The sequence below is a fragment of the Perognathus longimembris genome, chromosome 3 (genome assembly GCF_023159225.1).
Source record: "Perognathus longimembris pacificus isolate PPM17 chromosome 3, ASM2315922v1, whole genome shotgun sequence".
Lineage (NCBI taxonomy): Eukaryota > Metazoa > Chordata > Mammalia > Rodentia > Heteromyidae > Perognathus > Perognathus longimembris.
In genome coordinates, this window is record NC_063163.1 from 113,557,976 (window position 1) to 113,579,035 (window position 21,060).

General features: G+C 43.7%; 1 protein-coding gene across 11 annotated transcripts in view; it reads left to right on the forward strand.

The window, feature by feature from the left end:
• Nucleotides 1-2,635: 2,635 nt before the first annotated feature.
• The window catches only part of Ncam1 (neural cell adhesion molecule 1), a 244,708-nt gene continuing 226,283 nt past the window's right edge, over nt 2,636-21,060 (forward strand). For all 11 annotated transcript variants that reach the window (XM_048343870.1, XM_048343859.1, XM_048343863.1 and 8 more), the window contains exon 1: nt 2,636-2,974. In XM_048343870.1, coding sequence (XP_048199827.1) covers nt 2,923-2,974 — 52 coding nt within the window. In that variant the 5' untranslated portion in view covers nt 2,636-2,922. The remainder of the gene's footprint in view (nt 2,975-21,060) is intronic.

Below are 21,060 nucleotides of genomic sequence, written 5' to 3' on the forward strand. Positions count from 1 at the left end.
AAAGTGAGATAGGATTTCCACACTTGTCTGCATGGGGAGGCTAAAAATAGGGACATTTGGGGAGAGAGCTGGTGAGGAATCCTTTAATTCTGACACAGGCTGGAAGGAGGTTAGTGTGCAGGAAAGGGGTGTGTCTCTTACTCTTGATGGCAAAACTAGAAGTGTTTTATTTTGGGTGCTCCAAACCTCACTCCCCTACAACCCAGCCTAACTGTATTATCTTCTACCACTATCAAAACGTGTTCACGACAAAAGACTCTGGCATATAAACTTACACGGTTTAATGTGGCACTTGTAATGTCATCAGAAGTTCATGCCAAGCTAATGACACTAAAATATAGCAGCCATTTATATAAAGAGATAGATAGATAGATAGATAGGTAGATTATATACATAGCATGGAGTATTAGTTAGGTTTCTGTCATGGCGAAATATACCTGAAACAAACAATTTATAAAAAAGGAAGACTTATTTGGGCTAATAATTGTATAGGTTTCAGTACTTGGATTCTTGGCACCATTGCTTTGGCTCTCTGTAAGCTTTGTATATGGCGGTGGGTGGGGTGTTAGAGGAGATACATCATAGTCACTTGGAGTGGGAGTGGGGAGAGAGAAACCCAGATCCCAACATGAATTTCAAGGGCACATCCCAATGACCTAACTTCCTCCCAGTGGGCCTCCCCTCCCCCTCCCACAGTCCCACCCTGGAGAACACGCTTTAGCATATGGGCCTTTGAGTTGCATCCCAGATTCAAATTGTAATCCCACTATATAATTTGCTACACCAAAACACGGGGCTAATTACCATGGGAATTCATCAAATAGTTGCTGAAAGGTGTTTAAGAAAAAGCCTTATTTAGCTGATCATTATTTATTAGCCATCAAAATCATTATTTATATGATCAGGTAATTAACATCTAGCTATTTATCTGTAGAATGTTCCGGGAACAATCTACAATGGAGGAGGACCCAATGAAGAATCATCTATAGGAGGAAACATTACAAAGCTATAAAATATTTAGAAAGCCATTTTAATAGCACCAAGGCAACACTTATATGAAACCTTAGGGAAAACAGGGCTCCAAATTGCTTCTATAATATGCCAATTATAAAAAATGATATAGATATAGATATCTATACAGAAGATCTCAGCTTTCTTTGGAGTCTGTGGGATTTGGGGTTATTCTTAGTGTCTTCTGTTTTCTGTATTTTCTGAATTCTTGTAATTGGCATAAATATATGTTATGGATTGGTGTGGGGAGAAAGGACTTTTGGGGGGGTCTCTGGAAATTTCAGTGCCATCTTGGTGTGGAGAGCTTGTCAAGAAGATGGAAAGCAATGGGGAGGAAGCCTTTCTGAGGTGGAGGGGGGTTTTCCAGGTAGCCAAAGATGATGGGGTTTTGAAAACTATGCTCCAGCAGTAGCCCCCTCCTCCCTCTCTTTTTTGCCTCATCTGGGGCTTGAACTCTGGGCCTGGGCACTGTCCCTGAGCTTGTTTTGCTCAATGCTAGCCCTTTACCATTTGAGCACTTTAACACTTTTTCTGTGGTTAATTGAAGATGAGTCTCACAGACTTTCCTGCTCTGGCTGGCTTCAAACCATGATCTTCACATCTCAGCCTCCTGGGTAGCTAGGATTACAGGTATGAGCCACCAGTACTCCAACCCTCCATCCCTCTTCTTCCTTAAAACACAGCTCTCAAATGAATTGCAATCCTTTTTTGTTGTTGTTGATCTCTCAGTAATTTCCTGCATTAGTAGTTTCAAGAACCAAAGCTGTGTCCTGTTGAAGGAAACTCTTATTTCATATTGCTCCTATGTCATTACCTACATAAAAGGGTTGTCCAATTGTATTTTTTTTAAAGGCTGCGGGTTTCAGCATTTATAAACAGTGTATTTTCTTCCCTGGAAATTGCTTCTAAATATCTGCATTAGTTTTTCTTCATCGAAGTCCACCTTCTCACCTATTTTATTTATTTTTTTAAACCCTGGGATCTGCTGCTTTGAGGTAGGTAGCCATTGCCTGTCTGTGAGAGACAGCTTTCATGGCCAGGATAAAACAAACAAACAACAAACAAGTAAAACACCAAAACAAACTTCAGCAACAGCATCCCTTCGCAGATTCCTAATTCTCTGCTCTTAAAAAAAATAAAGATGTCTTATCCCTGTGATACATATATCTATGGGGGAATTCCACAACTTCGAAATTTTTACATTTAATTTAACCAAATTAAATTATATATATTATATATATATATATTACTGGTTATCAAAACATGCCGGCTCCCCGGGGAATGCTGGGCGGCAGGAGGAAAGGCGAAGGCCAGCAGGAGAAAAGTGAGAGGAACCCCCCCACCCCCACCCCCACCCCTGCCCAGCTCAGCCTGGGAGACTGTGAGGACAAGCGCGCCCGGTTCCCCGGGCGGGCTCCAGGCCGGGTTTTGCAGGCGGCCGCATCTGCCTCCCTCCCTCTCCCCCCCCCCCCCCCCCCCCCCAGTCTCCCTCACCTCCTGGATGCGCGGCACTATTTGTGGCCGGCGCGGTGGAAGGACACAGTGAGGTTCTCACCCCCGCCCCTCCGCGCTCCCCCCCCCCCCCACCCCAGCCCAGCCCGCTCCCATCCCCGGCGCCGGCGCCGCGAACCCGGGCCAGCGCAAGGATCTCCCGAGTTGCGGGTGTGCTGAGGCTGGGACTGTCACTCATTCTGCGATCCGCGCGTGAACGCAGCTCGGCTGCCGCTGGCAGGAAACGATCCTGCAAGAATAACCACGCTCAGCCCGGAGACCGTGCGCCCCGCGCCCCAGCGCCCGCCGCCGCCGTCCGCGCCCGCCGCCGTCCGCGCCGCACCGCACCGCACCGCACCGCACCCGGGGGCACGGGGCTCGCCGCCGACAGACACCCCCACAGCCCCGCCGCCGACCACAATGCTGCGAGCCGCCGATCTCATCGGGACTTTGTTTTTCCTGGGAACTGCAGGTACATTCCCTCCGTGCCTTCATTGTCGCCCTCGGATCGGCCGACGGCCCCCCCTCTTCTCCGTCCCGGGGAACATTGTTATTGGAGGGGTGGTGGTGCTTTTCCGTGCCGTGCCGAGCCCGGAGCGTGTCGTCCGGACTGCCCAGCCCGGACCCCCTCGTGCCCTGCCCCGGAGATGGGGGGGCGCCGCGCCCCAGCTGTCTCCCCCGCGCCGCCAGCGCCCCGCGCCCCCTCGCCCGCCCTCCCACTTTGTGTGCCCGCCCGCCCGCCGCGCCGGTGGGAGCCGGGAGCCGCGCTGCGCTCCTTCCATCCATCCATCCATCCATCCATCCATCCATCCATCCATCCATCCCCGCTGGAAGGCAAGCGGCGGCGGCGGCGGCGGCGGGGCGGGGATGCCGCGGAGGCTCGGGTGGTGCCCCACGCGGGTTGGCAATCGGCGGGGAAGGGGCTCCGCCAGCCCCGGCCCTGGGAGAGAGAGAGGAAGGACGAGTGAACAATAAAGCCAGGGAGCCCCCCCCCCCCGTCCTCCGTGATGATCTCCCCGGGTGTATAAAGTGGGGCGCACGCACTGCCTTTGCACGCTGCTTCCCCCCCCACCCCCCTCCCCGCCCGGGGACGAATAACGGTTTGTAAAAATGGGGCGCAAGGAGCAGAATCGCAGTGCTGTGCGGCTGGGGGTGCACCCCGCGACCACAGGACGTTAAGGTGTACAGAAATACATAGATCTAGATTTATTTTATTTTATTTTATTTGCCAAATGGTTGATGAGTTGCAAAGCCTGCCACCGGCGGGCGGGCGGGCGGCCGGAGCTCGGAGGGCTGGGAGGGTCCGGCGCCGCCGCTGCGTTTTGACAGGAGGAAGTGCGGAGGGGCGGAGGGCGAGGAGGGCGTGATCGGGGCTGCCTGGTGTGTGTGTGTGTGCGCGCGTGTGCGCGCGCGTGTGCATGGGCGCGCGTGTGCCTTTACACGCACCGCGAGCCCCGGGTTGCGCGGCGCCGGGGGAGAACGGCAGGTAGCCGCCGCAGGCACCTCGCCCCGCTCTCCTGCCGGTGGGCGAGGTCCCCCGATCCTGGCAAAGTGCGAACAATGGGGGAGCTGGGTGGACCCCCGTGGGGATGCGGCCGCGGGTGGCGGGGGGTGAGCGGGGGGGCTGTGCCGCCGCCCGTGGAGTCTCGGCAGCCCCGGAGGGAGGCACATTGCATTTTTTGTTTTAAAAAATCATACTATTTCCATGTCCGTGCGAGCCCACCCTCCCCTCCAGCCGCTCCCCCCCCCACCCCACCCAAGGCTTTGCGCTTTGGCGCTGATGCACGGGGCCGGGGGGGGGGCGGGGGGTGGGAGGGGGAGAGAAAAGGGAAGCGAGCTGTGTGGGTTGGGCGGACCGTCTGGGCTGGGGGTGGGCGTGAGCTACGAAGCCCACCCCACCCGAGGGAAGGCTGGAGGAAGTGGGGGGGGGGTCGCGTGTGGCGATCGCCGCTGCCAGGTGCCGCGGTACCTGCCCTGGAGCATCCAGGCAGCCTGGGTGGAGAGCCGGCGGGGCGCGCCGGGGAGCACCCAGCGCGCCCCCTCCGCGGGCGGCACGGCCGCGGCGCTCGGCCGCCGCCTCCAACCCAGTCGGGTCCCTCCCATGGCGACCAATCAGAGCGAGGCTGGCTGGGCGGGAAGCCGCGAGAGGCTTTTATTGCGGCGCGGGTGGCAGCCCGAGCTGCCAGGACCCTACAGACCCTCCCCTCCCCCGTCCAGCTTACTAGTCTCCCCCCCCCCCCCGCCGCACTCCCGCAGGGAGGGACCCCGCCCTGAGCTCCATCCCCGCTGCTTGCCTGTCTCCAAGGGGGACAACATGGAGATGGGGGTGGTCCCCAGGAGGTCTCTGGGTCCGGATCCGCCCGTACTTGCCCACTCGTGACTCTCTTACGGCTACTTAGAACCTCGCCGCTCCCGCCCGGCCCCCCTCCGCGCGGCGCACGCTTGCGCCCGGGCGTCCAGGGCGCAGCGCGATGGTTGGAAGGGCGCGGCGGGGAGCGGTGCCCCCAGCGCTGCCAGGGCGCACGGAGGCGATGCGCACGCGTGCGCTGACCCGCTGGCCGCGGGCTGGGGGCGAGGCTGCAGGGGCGGGGTGGGGCGGGGTCCCAATGGCCACCTGGCTAAGGACCGCCGGGGAGAGGCTCTTCTCCATCCTGAGTGTGGGTGATCGCTCCCCCCTGGGGTGTGTTCCTGAGACCCCCTCTCCTCCGGTGGGAGAGGAGAGTGACAATGGAGATCTGGAATTCTGTGCGCCTTTTTGGGGAGAAGGGCGGATTGTCTTCTCCATCGTGAAGGATGGGTGTAGCCCTCAGGGTTTGGGACCTCGGGGAGACGCACGCCTGTCTGCAGGCACTGGGGAGTCCCACCCTGGCTGGGAGCTGGCTGCTCCTGGCTGCCCAAGCCTGGGTGCTGGGGCGGCCACCGTGTCGCCTGTGGCAAAGTGTCCTCGCTCCTGGCTCCAGGATTAGAAGAGGCAGAATGTGAATCGCATACCAGATTGCTTAACAAAGAAAGAAGTTGAATGGTTCTACAAAGAGAAATAATTTTCCATTGTTGTTCCTACCAAAAACAAAAAAACAAAAACCAACCCACAGAATTCAGGTCCAAGAATCAGGATGAAAATAGTCTAATACACAGCCACGCGTAAATGAAATCGGATCCTTCCCTCATTCTCCTTTCCTTTTTTTCTGTTTCGGCTTTAAATGTCTTAGCATATCCAAAGACAATGGTATTTCAGGCTCTGTGTTCTGCATAAGAAAATTGAGGTACAAGGTGTGTGCTAACTGGCATATATGGCTAACTGGCCGCCAGGTAGGCGGCCCCTGACCCACTGGGTGTCTTCTGCCCAGGAATAAAACCAAAGGTAGTGGAATTGCATCCTCAATGTGAATCTACTTTAGGAGCCCTTTTGGATGTTGTGTAGAAGAATGATCTGGAATGGTTAAGTCACATGTCCCCTTGCTAATTTTACAGTCCTTCCTTTAACCTGCAAGGGTCAGGGAATGGATAGGATTGGCAGGGTTTTTTTTTTTTTTTTTTTTAACAAGATAAGGGCCAGGTTAAAAACAAAGATCACCTTTCCTACCTTTCAAAAGGTAACTGCACATAAAGAACGTGACGTAACACTTGCTAAATAATTTAGGAGGCATTTCAGCCAATTGTGAGCACAGTTACACTAAACTATATTGTTGGACTGATTTCCATGTAAGAGGAGAAATTTGTCTTTCTGAGAAAAATAACTGATTAATGAATTTACATTTTAAAATGTGGAAAAACATTCACCTTTCCTGTCCACAACCTAAAAGATAATTTTCTATGCATGAATATTAACATATTTTAAGATATTGAAATTTAATTTAGAACTCATTTCAAACATAATAAAAATTTTAAGAAATGAGGAATATAATCTAGACATTGTAGAAGTGTGGCATGTCAGTTCTTTAAGTTTTTGAGTTACTATTCTCACCACAAAATATCCTAATGATTTATCAACCTGTCAAGTTTTTCATTAATTTAAAACATGATATTCTTTCGCTCATATCAATGTTGGAACTTGACAACTTCTTTGGAGACACCTCGGATCAGGATCCTTTTTCTTTTCAAAAATAACATTAAAATAGCAGAAAATAGCAGGGCATAGCCTTGTCAGTAAAGGAGTTTCCTCTAAGTCTTCCTACACCCATTGGCTAGGCTAAACATTTGTTGATGTAATTGGTGACTGGCTCTTTGGAGGCTGAGATCTGAGGATCCAGATTTGCATTTGTTAATCTGAGCAGACAAATCCAAGAGACTTTTATCTCCAATTAACCAGCCAAAAGATGGACTGCATGTGTGACTCAGGTGGTAGAGTGCCAGCTTTGAGCAGAAGACAGGAAACAAGAATATGAGGTCCTGAGTTCAAGCCCCTACACTGGCAAACACAAAAAATAAAAAGAGTAACTGCCAGAAAATAGAAGAAATACAGTATGGGCGTTATTTGCAAAAGGCAGGGATATTTACTCCAGGGAGCAAGCACTAAGATGGAAACATTTTTTACATGAAAAAATTTAGTTTGACCAGGCATCAGTGGCTCATACATAATCATGGCTATTCAGCAAGCTGAGATCTGAGGATCACAGTTCAAAGCCAGCCAGAGCAGGAAAGTCTGTGAGACCCTTATCGGCAATTAATCACCAAAACCCAGCAGGAAGTGGGAGTTGTGGCTCAAGTGGTAGAGTGTAAGCCTGGCAGAAGCTAAGGAACAGCAAGCACCCAGGCCTGTAATTCAAGCCCTAGGATTGGCACACACACAAAAATGCTTGCATACAGGTTCTGTTTGGCCTATAGCTATCGTTAATTGAATTCTTTCTATAGGTAACATAAAACTTACTGTAAATAATCTCCTATGTTTTTTCTGTCAGAAGGAACAATGTCTTAATTACCTTTTGAAATAAACAGCACCACTCACTTTCTCCTTGGAAGACTCATCTTTAACATGACAGATGCCAAAACTCAGTTCCTTAAATTATAGACAACATGTCTTCAAACTTCATCCAGTTTGAAATATGGACTTGGGGAGTTCTGGTGCAAACACTTCATTGTCTTTTTTTTTTAAGATGAGGGAGCCTCTCTTTAGTTTGATGGAGTTCCCCTGTTTACAGCATCAGTGTTAAGAACTGTGGCTACTTTCCAGGCTCTGAGTGGCTTCGGTGCCATTGGCAGTCCTCCAAAGACATTTTACAAACTTTCCCAACTTGGTGGAAAATGAGTGATTGACTACCTGTTGGTAAAGAATGGTTTGAACTTGCCCTGATGATCTGGGGTTTGTGGTGATGGAGATGGGAACCAATTGGCCAGTGGGGGAGGGGGAGAGAATTGCACCTGTCTTCGTTTGTCTGCTGGGAACAGCCCTAGCCTAAGAGGAAACAAAGACTTATTTTTTTTTTTAAAAAGGGCTCTCCTGTATTTTTATTAAAGTGTGGAGCTTTTTGTTGCTGTTGTTGTTGTTAAGTTGTTGTTAAGCATTTCATGCTGTCAAGGTAACTATTGTTGTAAACTCCGTAACTGATAATTCAGGTAAATTCTGTAATTGATAATTTACCAGTTTGGCGATCTAAGCAATATCTTTGACTAAAGAATGTCTGGGACTTTTTAGGAGAGGGCAGAAAGTTGCAGATAGCATTTCATGGGTCTTCAGACTGCTTTACAAACTCAACAAGACTGAAAACATTCTTGGGCTGTACATAAGTTTTGAATTAAAAAAAAATTTTTTTAAAAAAGGGCTTCCTTTTTACCTCTGAATGACAGAAGAGAATTATGTGTGCTTCTAAATACAAGCAATGAACCTTGGCACACTTCTAAGAGGTGGCCTCTTAGAATGGTAAAACGTCCAGAGATCTCTCTGAATCTGAATTATCAGAGATTTCAAGCATTCAAATGCGTTTGTAGTGCTGTTTGCAAGAATACGCATACATAGGCCCACTACTTACTGTGATCCCATGAAAGTCCATCTGAAGGTCATAGCCATGTTATTAACTCCTGGTGCCAAACCTTAAAACCATTTGCTGCTGTAAAGGGATGTAAATTATTTGGAGTTGGCAGTGGTACCATGACGCCCTTTCATTTCTTGTTGTTGAAATACTCTCTCAGCTGCAGATGCTCATCAGGAACACTGCCTTTTGATGTTGGTCTGGGAGCCAAATGGCGGCCTTTCAGAGCGTTTCAATGCATCACACTTAAAAAGCTCCCAGGCCATGTCTACAACGTGCTGTCACTGAGTTAACGGATTTTCAGTTAGGTTAACACACTCTCCCGCTTCCCTCAACTTAGCTTCTAAGCCATCCCAGGCTGAAAGAGAATCTGTCTTGAAAGATGAAGACACAGCTTATCATAAAAGTGTGATGCATTCTTTCCATTCAATATATATATATATAAAACGCTTTCTTGAGTTCAAAGATTGCATGGCGGGTGTGAGTTCAAGGCCTCCCAGAACTAACAGAACTAACCCCTGTTTCCCTCAGACACGCAACCTGAGTATTTTCTGACTGGTAGCTGCAAACACTGGCAACATGTGGACTCCCCTTCTAGCAGTTTGCTGACATTCCTGAGATAATGTCTGAAAAGTCTTTTGTTGCGTATCGTTATTCTCTTCTTTTGGTTTCTGATTACCTCATCATTGAGCAATATTCACAGCAATGTAACACTGTTTGAGATCGTGTTGCATTAGGTATTCTCTTAAGTACTTGATCAAATATGTTTATTGAGTGCCAGCTTTTAATCATCAGCTCCACGGGGGAGTTTCAAAGGAGTCCAATGACATAATTTCTGCTGTCAGGGGGCCCTGGGAATAGTGGAGTTTAGAGATTAAGAGAGAGACACACAAACTCTGAGTCGAAGCCCCAGCACCGTACTTTACTAGTAGTCTGACTTTGGGTAGATTGTCTCAAGTTTCAGTTTCCTCTACTGAAAAATGGGAAAATCAGTAATACCTACTTCTTAGTGGTGTGATTATTCTGGGGACTCCAGAATTTCCGTACATGCAAGCTGTGTTTATTAGTAAGGAAGAAAGAGAGAGATCTGGATCTCGAAAACAATTGTTTAGATAAAATGCTCTGTCTTTTAGAATGATTTTTAAAATGACCTTAGGAGAGCATAAATTCTTTAGTGATTGGAGCTGGACTTTAAAAATTAGCTTTAAGCATGGTTATTGATATTTTAGAGGGAAAAGCCATTTGATTATAAGGGGGAAAGCTGTTAGTCCAAGGTATCATGGGGCCTGGAAAGTATACATTGTTTGAGGATCATCTTCTTTTTTTTTTTTTTTTCCAGTACTGGACTCAGGGCCTGAGCACTGTCCCTGGCTTCTTTTTGCTCAAGGCTAGCACTCTGCCACTTGAGCCACAGTGCCACTTCTGGCCATTTTCTATATATGTGGTACTGGGGAATCGAACCCAAGGCTTCATGTATATGAGGCAAGCACTCTTGCCACGAGTCCATATTCCCAGCCCTTAAGTATCTTCTTTAAGGAACATAGGAAGAACTCTTGTTTTGTTGAAAATTTTGAAAACACATGCTCATGAGAACACATTATCAGATGTTGCCCTCCCCCCAGGGTCTTTGGAGAAGTTCATGTCATTTCAGGGTCTGGGGGAAGTCTGGCCCTGGTTTTAGCAACTGCTTGGGTTTGCCTGGATCCTTTGGCTTGAAAATACAGTTTAATTTTTCCAGTTTGTTAAACATGGACCTCGTCATGATTGTTTATGTAGTTCTTTGAAGATTTGAACCATGTACTAAAATCAGAGTTGTTCGTTGTTGTTTTTCTTTTGAAAAGCAGAAGCTACTTGACCTTTATTTTCTAGAAAAATCTTGTGAGAGCTGGGCTATTCTACTATTTCTCACTGCTGATATTTTTGTAAATTGCTAGCTGGAATAAAATAGAGTAATTGCTATTCTTATTCAAATGAGTCACCCAGGAAAGTGTACCACTGGTGGGGCAGGAAGGTAGCTTTGCCAAATAAAGGCAACCTGAGGGTGGAGAGTGGAGAGTTTGTTTTAGGTATCTAAGAGCAGATAAGTCTGAAATAAGCATACCAATAATTATATCTTAATAATTACCATGGGCTTCACAGAACCATTCTATCATTTAATCTTCACATCATTTATTCAGTAAATATTTACTGAGCACTTACTTGGTGCTGGGTATTGGAAATGTTTCACTAAACATTTACTGTCCCTGTTGTCATGGCATTCCCAGTCTATTAGGGCAGAGGGATACACCACTAAACAACTCAGGCGCACATTTATCATTGTGCGCTCACTTAGACATTAAGGAAGGGAAAGGGACACTGTGAGATCTTGTTGGGAGGAAGTCTACTTTGCATTGGACAAGGGAGTGAGCATTTAAACAAACTAACAAACTTGGTCAGAGAGGAAGGACTTCTGATTTTCATTGTTGGTGTGATTGACAGACAACTTAATTCAACAAGCATCCACCTGCAACAAGCATTCCCGAATGCCTTTAATTCAATGACCATTCCTGAAATCTTGAGAAGGTACAATAACTTTAGGAATTGTTCGGGGTTTTAGGTTACAGAGTCCAGAAAGGTATACTTCTGATTTCTAAAAGGTTCCATATAGTGGGAAGAGCGATTGGCCATAGAGAGAGAGGCATGACTGAAGGAGTTCTGGGCCAAAAGAAAAGAAGTGAACGATTCTGCTTGGGACTCCGTTGAGCTGGGCTTTGGGGTTGTGTTTCCTTTACTAAGTACAACTGGAAAGAGTAGGGGTTCAGTCAGAGCTAACCCCAGGAGCAGAATACACATAGTCAGTTTTGGGAATAAGGTGGATTGCTTGGGAAGACATGTCCAGGAATCAGGAAAAAACAGTTTTTATAAGGTCTTGAAGTAGAAACTGAGGATGAAAAGAGTCAAGAGAATTATGCAGCTGGAGCTGGGACCACACTTAACACTAACTGGCTGTATGTCACCTGTTTCTAAAGTTAGGGATGACACAGATCAAGATGCTTCATGTACATAAGTTGCTTTGTTAAATGGAAAAAAAATATTCAATACAAAACCTAAAAATGAAGAAAAGTGAGGGAAGGGGTGGAGGAGATGAGAATATTGAAGGGAGAGACATTGATCACAGGGCACTATATTCATAAACTGCTTTGTTGAAGGCCCATTCTTTTGCACAACTATTTAAAGACAATAAAAATATTTTTTTAAAAAGAGAATAAGCTGACTTACACAGAGCATTGGAAAAGCAGTCAACAAATTTGAGCTCTTGGGGCCCCCGCCCTTACTTGAACGAGAGTAAAGAGAGGAGGGTGATGTGGTAGAGGGAAGAAATCAGGAACTTTGGAGTCGGCAGTACTGGATTTCACCTCACTGCAAGTTGACACTCCACTGTAAAATTTGGGGTTTTGGCGAACTTGAATAAAATCACAGATGTAAAGCTGATAAACAGTGGGTACTCAGTAGGTACTTTAAAAAGTTTATCTTGATTGGGGATGTTTGCTTTGAGATATTTGTTGAGAGGAATACACTTATGATATGAGAGGTTCTGAGCTAGAGGCTGAGGGGGAAAAGAAAATAAATTTAGTATTAGACTGGCTGTTCAGAACCTTTCAAGTATTTGGGGAAAAATTCATGTCCTTTCAACTGTTAAGTCTTGAGAGACGCTAATGAATATGACCCTAGATGAAGGAGGCAGACGGAAATTGTGAGGATTTGGTTTAAAAAATAATAATAATTTTGAACATGATTTTGAGTTTTGTAGCACATATCAATATGTATAACTAAAGAGGGGAGAGTATATTAGACATATATCAGTAAATTTTCTACATATTACTGAGTTTATACAAATTTTAAATGGATTCTGATGAGCCATAATATAATATAAACCCTAAATCACTAAGAAACAATGAAAAATAACCTTTAATTATTTTACATCATCAGATGAACATAGGCATTGGCATTGTTCCTCTCCTAAGAGTATCCTCCTTTGGTCTCATTGTGTGTGAGTGCCTAGAGTCCTGTATAATTTATCATGTCTAGTTATATTTTTGGTGTAGCTTCTGCTTGTGAGAGACAACACATGCCGTTTGTCTCTGTGAGCTTGGCTTACCTCATGTAAAATGCTTTGTTCTAGGTCCATCTATTACTCTGCAAATGTTACAATATTCTTTCTAATGGCTGTGTAAAATTCCATTTTTGGGGGGTCTACTCATCTATTGTAGGGCATCTGGGCTGTTCCATAGCTTGGCTATTGTGAGTAGTACAGCAATGAACATGGGTGTGCAAATGTCTTTATCATATCCTGGCTTGTGATATTTTGGGTAGATGCCCAGGAGTGGTATGGCTGGGTCATAGGGAAGATCTATATTTAGTTTTTTGAGGAGCCTCCAGACAGCTTTCCGGAATGATTATATTAGTTTACAATCCCAACAGTGAAAATAGGGTTCATTTCCCCCCACATCCCTGCCGACATTTGTTGTTGTTCATATTCACAAGGTGACCAGTCTAGAGAATTGTTTTGAGAGGGAAACACCACTTTGGTTCTAACATCTGCAGAAAGCAAGGGGGAGAAAGCGCTTGGCTTGGATATCACACACTTGGGAGTCAGAAGGGTAAGGAGGGATTGTTTCCCCAAGGGAGGAAATGGATCTGGCTAAAAAATTGCTATTGAACGGTAACTGAAGAGTGGGTATTGAGGCAGGTCCTTTTAAAGTCTTACATGTTAGACAGAGCAGAGACATGCTGCCACAGGCGTGAGACAAATCTTCTTAAAAGTGTGTTTAAGAGGATAGTCAGCAATAGCAATGAACATGGGCTGTACTTCTGAGTGCTGGGGTTAGATGTGAATTAGCATGGAAGCACATGGGAATGACTGATAGGGGATCCTTGAATAGGGAGCTTGGGTTTTGCACAGAGCCCACTGTAGTTCTATAGGTGTAGGGCAATAGGAAATAATAAAGTAGATGATGGCGACCCAGTGGGTGGGGGAAGAGAGTCAGATGAAGCTGGCTTGGAGGCCAGCGAAGTTCAAGGGGAATGCCTTTATGTAGCAGGAAAACTCATGTAGAGAAAGGGACTCATGTTGAGCTTTGAATCAAAAGATCTGGTTTCAGGACTTACCTGTGCTGCTAAGTAGGTAAGTGGATTTATGTATGTCATTCACCCTCCTTTGGGCTAATTGCCATTTTGAATAGGAGAATAAGAAAGCATGTATGAGTGCATTGTAAGTGAAGATATTTTACAGTTCTACCTCTTATTAATAGATGTATAAATGAACAGTTTTATTTAAAAACAATTTCTGTACATTAGATGGGCTTGTTAGACTGAAGAAACCCACTGTGTGTATTTTATACAGTAGAGAATTTTGGGAAGAACCCCTTATGATGGTTTTGGACAAGGGGAAGTGTTGGGCACCACTGAGATGATACAGAGATGACAAGATAACCCGCAAGGACAGGTGACCGCGGCAAAATGGAAGAAGCTGAGACAGAGAAAGCTTTGTAAGTTGGCAGCTCAAGGGGATGCAATCTTCATGGAACTCTCAGGACAGTGTGGAAATTAGACATTTCAGTTCTTAGAAAGCTTCAGCATTCTAATCTCTGAATTTATAGGTCAGTATTTTCCATATCCTTGGCCTCATCTGCAGGGATTAAAAAAGAAGAAATAAAAGAAAGGAAGAGGAAGGAGTCGGCGAGAGTGATAGAACGGAATGGAATAGCTTAGAAGGATATATTCACATAGCAAGAAGAAGTATGTTTTGGGAAACTTGTTTCAGTTTATATTCTTGCATGCATGCGTGTGTATGTGTATGTATATACTACTTGACACATGGTGGTGATAAAAAGCATATTATGACTCAAGGTCAAAATATTTGACAGCTACTGTCATAGATAGGCAAGAAGATGGAGCCATCTGAAGTAGAAAGAGCACATTAGAAGGTGCAGCTGGAGACTTAATGGGTTTTGAGAGTGGGAAGAACTGACAGCAAGAATACTTACGAAGTAAGTAAGCAGTCTATTATCTTCAGGGGATCACATAGCCAACCTTAAAAGGAATTAAACTTGTAACTATGACATCTTGACTTTGGGAAACTCCCTGCCTATTTGGAAACCAAAAGATAGCTGGGATTACCAGGTAGCATACACAACAAAATAAGTGGTACTTAAGATGTCCTTGACTGCAGGAAGATGGCCTGAGGGATGAGGGGTTGGAGAACTTCCCAGAGCAAGAGAGTTGAAGGGGAATTTGAAGGAGAGAGGAGGATGGATGCAGTAGATGTGGCCATTGCATGTTTGGGAGGAGGGTGGAGAGGGCCAGATAAGTTGACCAAGAAGACTCAGAGTAGCCATAGTCTCTATATTTTTTAAAATCCTTTCAATAGAAAGCAGACATCATAGATTATAGTTAGCCCTTTGTGGTATCATCACACTCAGAATTTGTTATGTTGAACTGTTTAGGAAGCATCTAGTATGATATCTTGTCTATAATTCAAAACTCATATTGAGCAAATGGAAGGAATGAGAGTTTAGGGGTGTCCATGTCAAGGGTGGAAAACCAGAATGAAGTGAAATAAAAAATTGGAAACAAATGCTACGTATATATGTGTGTATATGTATGTTTGTATGTATGTATGTATGTATGTATGTATGTATGTATGTATGTGTGTATGTATGTATACATCCATCCATCCATCCATGAGAGAGAGAGAGAGATCCCAATTCTGTTTAAAAACCCACCTCTCATTCTGCCATTAAGAACTGCAACATTTATAGTAACTGAGTTTCTTCCTCTCTTCCTCCTCCCCTCCCCTCTCTTCCTCCTTCTCCTCCTCCTCCTCCTTTTCCTCCTCCTCCTCCTCCTCCTTTTTCCATTCTCCCTCCTCTCTCTTCCTTTTTCCTCTTCCTTTCATCTCCAGGACTGGAACCTGAACTCAGGATCTCAACCTCTTGCTTAGCTTTTTTTTTTTTTTTTTGCCCAAGATTGGCACTCTACCACCCAAGCCATACCACTTAGGGCTCTTTGTCTTACATATGTTTCTGCCTGAGCTGGCTTCAAACTGCAATCCTCGGGTCTCCCGAGTAGCTAGGATTACAAGCCTGAGCCTCCAGGGCCAGGCCTGACTGAGTTTTCTTTAATGAGACTAGGTGGCTTTATGTTCAGTTGGAAAATCACAGTGCATGGAGAAAAAGGGCCACAGTACGTCTGTGATTAGGAGTGTGAGGAAAGCGAGCTTTAAGTAGAAACAGAATTTGATTCAGAAGAGCACAGCCCTGATCTCAGTTGAATAGTGAAACTCAAATTTCTTAAAGACAGAATAAGAGCTGACATGCAAATGCTACCTAGGATGAAACCTTCATACTGAAGTCATCTGGGAGCCTTTTTTAAATATGCTTCAAGAGGAAGGAGTGGAGGCTGGAGGGAGCCAGAGGGAAAGGATAGCAAGGAGTGTGTGAGGAAATTAATGTTGTCAGGGTTTTCCCCATCAGTAACTTCATTCATTATGTGGCAGGAGAAGTTTTAGAGTTTTGTCTTCCAAAAGAGTTTTGACATCCATCCCTTTATTTCTAGATCCTTGAAACCAACGTCTCCCGCGTAACAAAAAAGCTTCTTTGATTGTCCCAAATTGGATGCACCATTTATATAATTGGATCAGAAAAGGAGTGTGACAAGGGTTGTACTTGGTTATTTTTTTTTCTAACATTCTCTTATTCATAGGCATTTATGAGTTCCACTTTGTTTCCATGAGATGCCACTAATTGCAAATCCAGCTCCTGTTACTCTATGGGAATTAGATGACAGCCCACCTGCTCTGTTATCACGCGTGGTCTGGGATGTCAATCCAATGCAAGCTCTTTATTTTGCGTTGATAATCATGCATTATCTTTCTTCATTTATTGCCCCTAGTTGGTGTTCAGAGACAGAGCTGAATATTGTGGTACTGGATGGGCCTTTGGCTCAAACCTCCATTTTGGACTCTGATTCTTCTGTGTTTGTGACCTTGAGCCAGTGATTTCATCTCTCCAACACTCCGTCTATTTATCTGTGAAACAAGGATAATAATATCCACCTAATTGGATTATTGTGAGGACAGAAGGAGGTGACTCATACAACTGTCTAGTGCACAGTGCTCAGTAATTTTTTTCTATTTCCTTTCTTCCTTTTGGCTAAAGTTCACAGTGAAGGGCTGTACAATTAGTGTTAGATTTAGGTATTGATTGTAATTAGACTCCCATTTTCTCCATTTATTTTTCATTTTTGGAGAGTTCATGGCTGATTGCTTTGACTATTTTTCTTCCTGAGAGAGAAAAGTCTAGTAGATCTTAATTTTAAGAAAGGCAGAATTAAAAAAACATATATAGGTTTCTATAGACTCTACTTTGTATTTGCTTAGGGTTAATATTGAACTCATCCAGTTACCACAATGATGGAGCCATATAATTGAAGATATTTGAATAATGGTATCTATTAAAGATCATATTGGTGACATTTCATTGATCTGGAAGTCATTTGTCTAGCAACCTGATTTAGTTTGAACGAGAAAAATGAGGAAGTAAGGGGAAGACGCCTATGAACAGCCCAAATGGATATTCCAGGGTCCACACATTGAATTGTATCCACTTGACCCATAGAGAAGCCTTTCAACCTTTATTCAGAGTTGTCCTTTTATTCATTTCCTAGCTTCTGTCACATATATAAGTGCTCTTAAATTTGGATTCGAGGGGCTGGGGATATAGCCTAGTGGCAAGAGTGCCTGCCTCGGATACACGAGGCCCTGGGTTCGATTCCCCAGCACCACATATACAGAAAACGGCCAGAAGCGGCGCTGTGGCTCAAGTAGCAGAGTGCTAGCCTTGAGCGGGAAGAAGCCAGGCCCTGAGTCCAAGGCCCAGGACTGGTCAAAAAAAAAAAAAAAAAAAAATTTGGATTCGAATCAAGGAAACTTGACTGTAAGGAGCAGGTACGTTGCTGGTAAGAAGGTACAGTAATTTGAATAAAGAAAGGCTAGAAAAAGTAAGGTGTGACTCAAGAATACACCCAGCATTTCAACCTGATTGCATTCGTGTATGGATAGTAAAGAAAAAAGCCCCACCTATCACACACACACACAAAAATGCCAAGGAAGTAGCTACCACCAATCATAGTATAAATAGTTAAGTGTTCACAATTGAACCATGTTTAGAAGAACCACTTAGGGAGCTTTCCAAAGAACAGCCAACAATGACATGAATTTACTTATCTATCATAGATGTTTAGCTATGTATTAATTGCTAAAGGAAGTATGGTTTAAAGGAGTTTATAGTTAGAAAGCAACAATATAAACCTAATACTACTATCTTGACAAGTTGCAAACTGAAGAAAACAAGGCTTTTTAGTTAGCTCTACTCAACAGGAAAACTTATTCATGGTACACCGGAATCTCCAAGGATTTAGGATAAGAGATTTCATATTTCATTCTTCTAGCGTGACCTTGTTATACCAAGTTTCTCAGTTTGGTTTAGGCCTATCGCTATTTATTTGCCACCAATAGAAAATAAGATCAGCTAGTTTCTTTCTTCTCTGCTATATTGTAATAACTACATCTTAACATTAAAAAAAAATCCTAACTACTCAAATAATTAGAGTTGGTTGGTCTTTATACCTCCTTTCTTTATTGAATTTTAATGAAATGAAATGACTACATTGCTTAGAAACTTAAGTGTTTTATCAAAAACATTGGTTTCTACCTTCTCTTTTCCCTCCTACCCCTCCTTTCACCCTCCCACCTCTCATTTTGACTTCTCTGAAGAAGTTCATTTAGCTGTTTATGCTTTTTTTTAAACCTCCATATCTATACTTTACCAGTGTTTCAATTTTAGATATTATTTACTGACATTTTCCTATGGAAGCATAGTACTCTTACACATAAATTACCCTCTCTTACTTCTTTATCACCTGATTCCCCGTGTTTTTGAGCAAACCAATGTATAAATGTTAGTTTACATTATTATGACCATGTAAATATTTATTCATCTCCAAGCTTTGAGCAACGCTATTATTTTATTCCCTATCTCACATTATTTTCTATCTTTCTTGGAGAATGCTATAGCCTCAGAGATTTCCTTTGCTTATTTATCTACATTCCAATCAGTAATTATCTTCCAAGTTCTCAGGATGAAGTGTGAAATCTCCTTTCAACATACTCAAACATGAATGTGCACGTTTTCATTCTGTGGTCATAGATCCTTAACCTTACGCTCCTTCGATCTGTTCTTCTCCTAGATTTGCCATCGTTAATTTATATTTGACAGGTTTTTCGTTTTCTTATGTTGGAAAATATTTTCCCTAAAATTGGGAAGATATTGCTCCACGTTTTCTAGTGTTTAGTATTCTGATGGCAAAGTCCAGTAACATCCCGGTTGTTGATATTTTGTGACATTTATTTCTCTGCCAGAAGATTTTACTCTCCTTCTCTACAGTACACTGAAATTTCTCAGTGATGTGCTGCTTTCCATATAGATCTATGTTTATTTATTGTCTAGGTTTCCTTTGGACCATTTTAGCAAAAAATGTTTGTCTTTCAGTGATGAGAAAATGTTCTTATTTATTTAATATTTATCTTCCTTTGTTTTCCCTTGTCCTTTCTGGAATTCTTATACAGAAGTTGGGTTGAATTATATATAATTTTCTTATCTTCACTCTCTTATTTTTCAGTTCTTTATTTCCCTCGTTTTCTAAGAGTTTTGTTAATTTTATTGGATTGTCTACTTTTCTAATATTTTTAATTTCTAAGGATCCATTTTTGTATCTTTCTTGATGAATATCCTTTGCATTGCTGAGAAATTTAGAAACTTGGCCTTCTTTTCTATATTGTCTATTTTCCTCCTAGTTCTTTTTTTTCAATTATGTTTTAGTATCTTCTTTTGTGTTTCATATTGTTCTGTTTTGATCTTCATATTCTAAGGTGTGAGACACTGAAGGCCCTGTGTAGCTGTGTATGAGGGAGCTTCAAGCCTATGGGATGGTTGTATGGAGAACTGGGACTTTAGGTGAGGAAAGTTTGCATATAGTCACTAGTATCTAATCTCCTCTTGGGCCAATTGATGTCAAAGAATCCAACCTTTTGTAGCCTGTAGGGTATATGGCTGAATCCTGTTTGCTTTATTTTATTTTTTATCTCTGAGAGAAATAGATTTAGGGTATTTTTCTTCAGGTATTCCAGGATTTCATTTATTCTCCCCATTCTTACTGGGGGCATATCTTCCCTCAACCATGCCTGAGAGCTTTTCCAGTTGAGCTTTTCCAGTTAATACAAGTGCATCAAGCTATTGGGATCAAAGGGGATGGGATAAGAGATTCTTGGCTGCTCTTGAGGAGTGTTTGTGTCCTGTGAGGTTGAAATTAGTAGTAAGAGAGGCTGTGTTAACTCTAATTTTTGAATATCCTTAGAAGCCATTGAACCACCTGTCTCTTTCAGCTTCAGCATTGCTACCAGCCATAATAGATCTTTTGAAATCTTGCATCTCACCTGACTTAGTATAGAATTGTTGAAGTGTAAAGGAGCTGGCAGAGTTCTTAGAGGCCCACATAAATGGTCGAAAGGTGCATCAAAGAGAAAGACCTAAAAAGAAGAACATCAAGGCGACATCAAGCTATTGGCAGTTCAAAGACTTAAGGCTAGTCGTAGATTTTTTGGAGAACCCTTTCTGAACTGAAGCGATTTCAGGGTGGCCTGAGATACTACATTTCTTGGCTGTTATGATGCGGGCTTGGCAGTGATGCCAGAAGCCAGGAGAAGAGCAAGTTCATGAACACATCTACAAATGGCCATGGTCCTTATTTGTGGGCAGTCGAATATTTACCTAGAAACATTCTGTTAGTCCTATATTTTGGGGACAAACTCCTGCATTCCATAGAGTTGGTCCAAGGAGTTGGAGTTACAAGGCGAACATTCTCCAACAGTTTTGTGAACAATTCTATATTCTATAGGCCATATTCTAAACCTTTTTGGGGGTGGAACTACACCCAAGACAACCTTGAAGTGTCATAAAAAAGATAACTAAGATTTTTTTTCCCCATTGTGTATATAGCTTAAAGCTGTTCATGAAGCAGAGAACTTAAAAATTCTCATCAAAGAAAAACATTTGTGATAAATGAGGCCAGAAAGGGATAATATGTGACGTTCTTTGAAGAGAAGAGATTGAAAGTAGGCCTGTTAGCTGCCCTAGATTACACTTGGAGGTCATTGGGAACTAAATTGGCTTTGGAATCAGAATTGAAATTGCCAGTCAGACTTAATTAAGATAACTGGACATGAAGGCAGTTCATTCTCCTCCTTTCCATCTCCTAAGAAGAATATTCTTATTGTTTACATTTCTTGGTGGCTAAGTTAGGTCGTCAGTATTATTTTTAAAGAGAAAAGCCTTTCACATATGATGGACTTCGGTATGGAAGAGTACTTTTGTATCAAAATAAACCTCCATAATCACGTATTACTTAATTTGCTAGAGGTAATGAATTCACTTTGAATTACAATTTTACAGCCCTTTGCAATATTGAGGAAAATAGTGATCACAGATATCAGAGA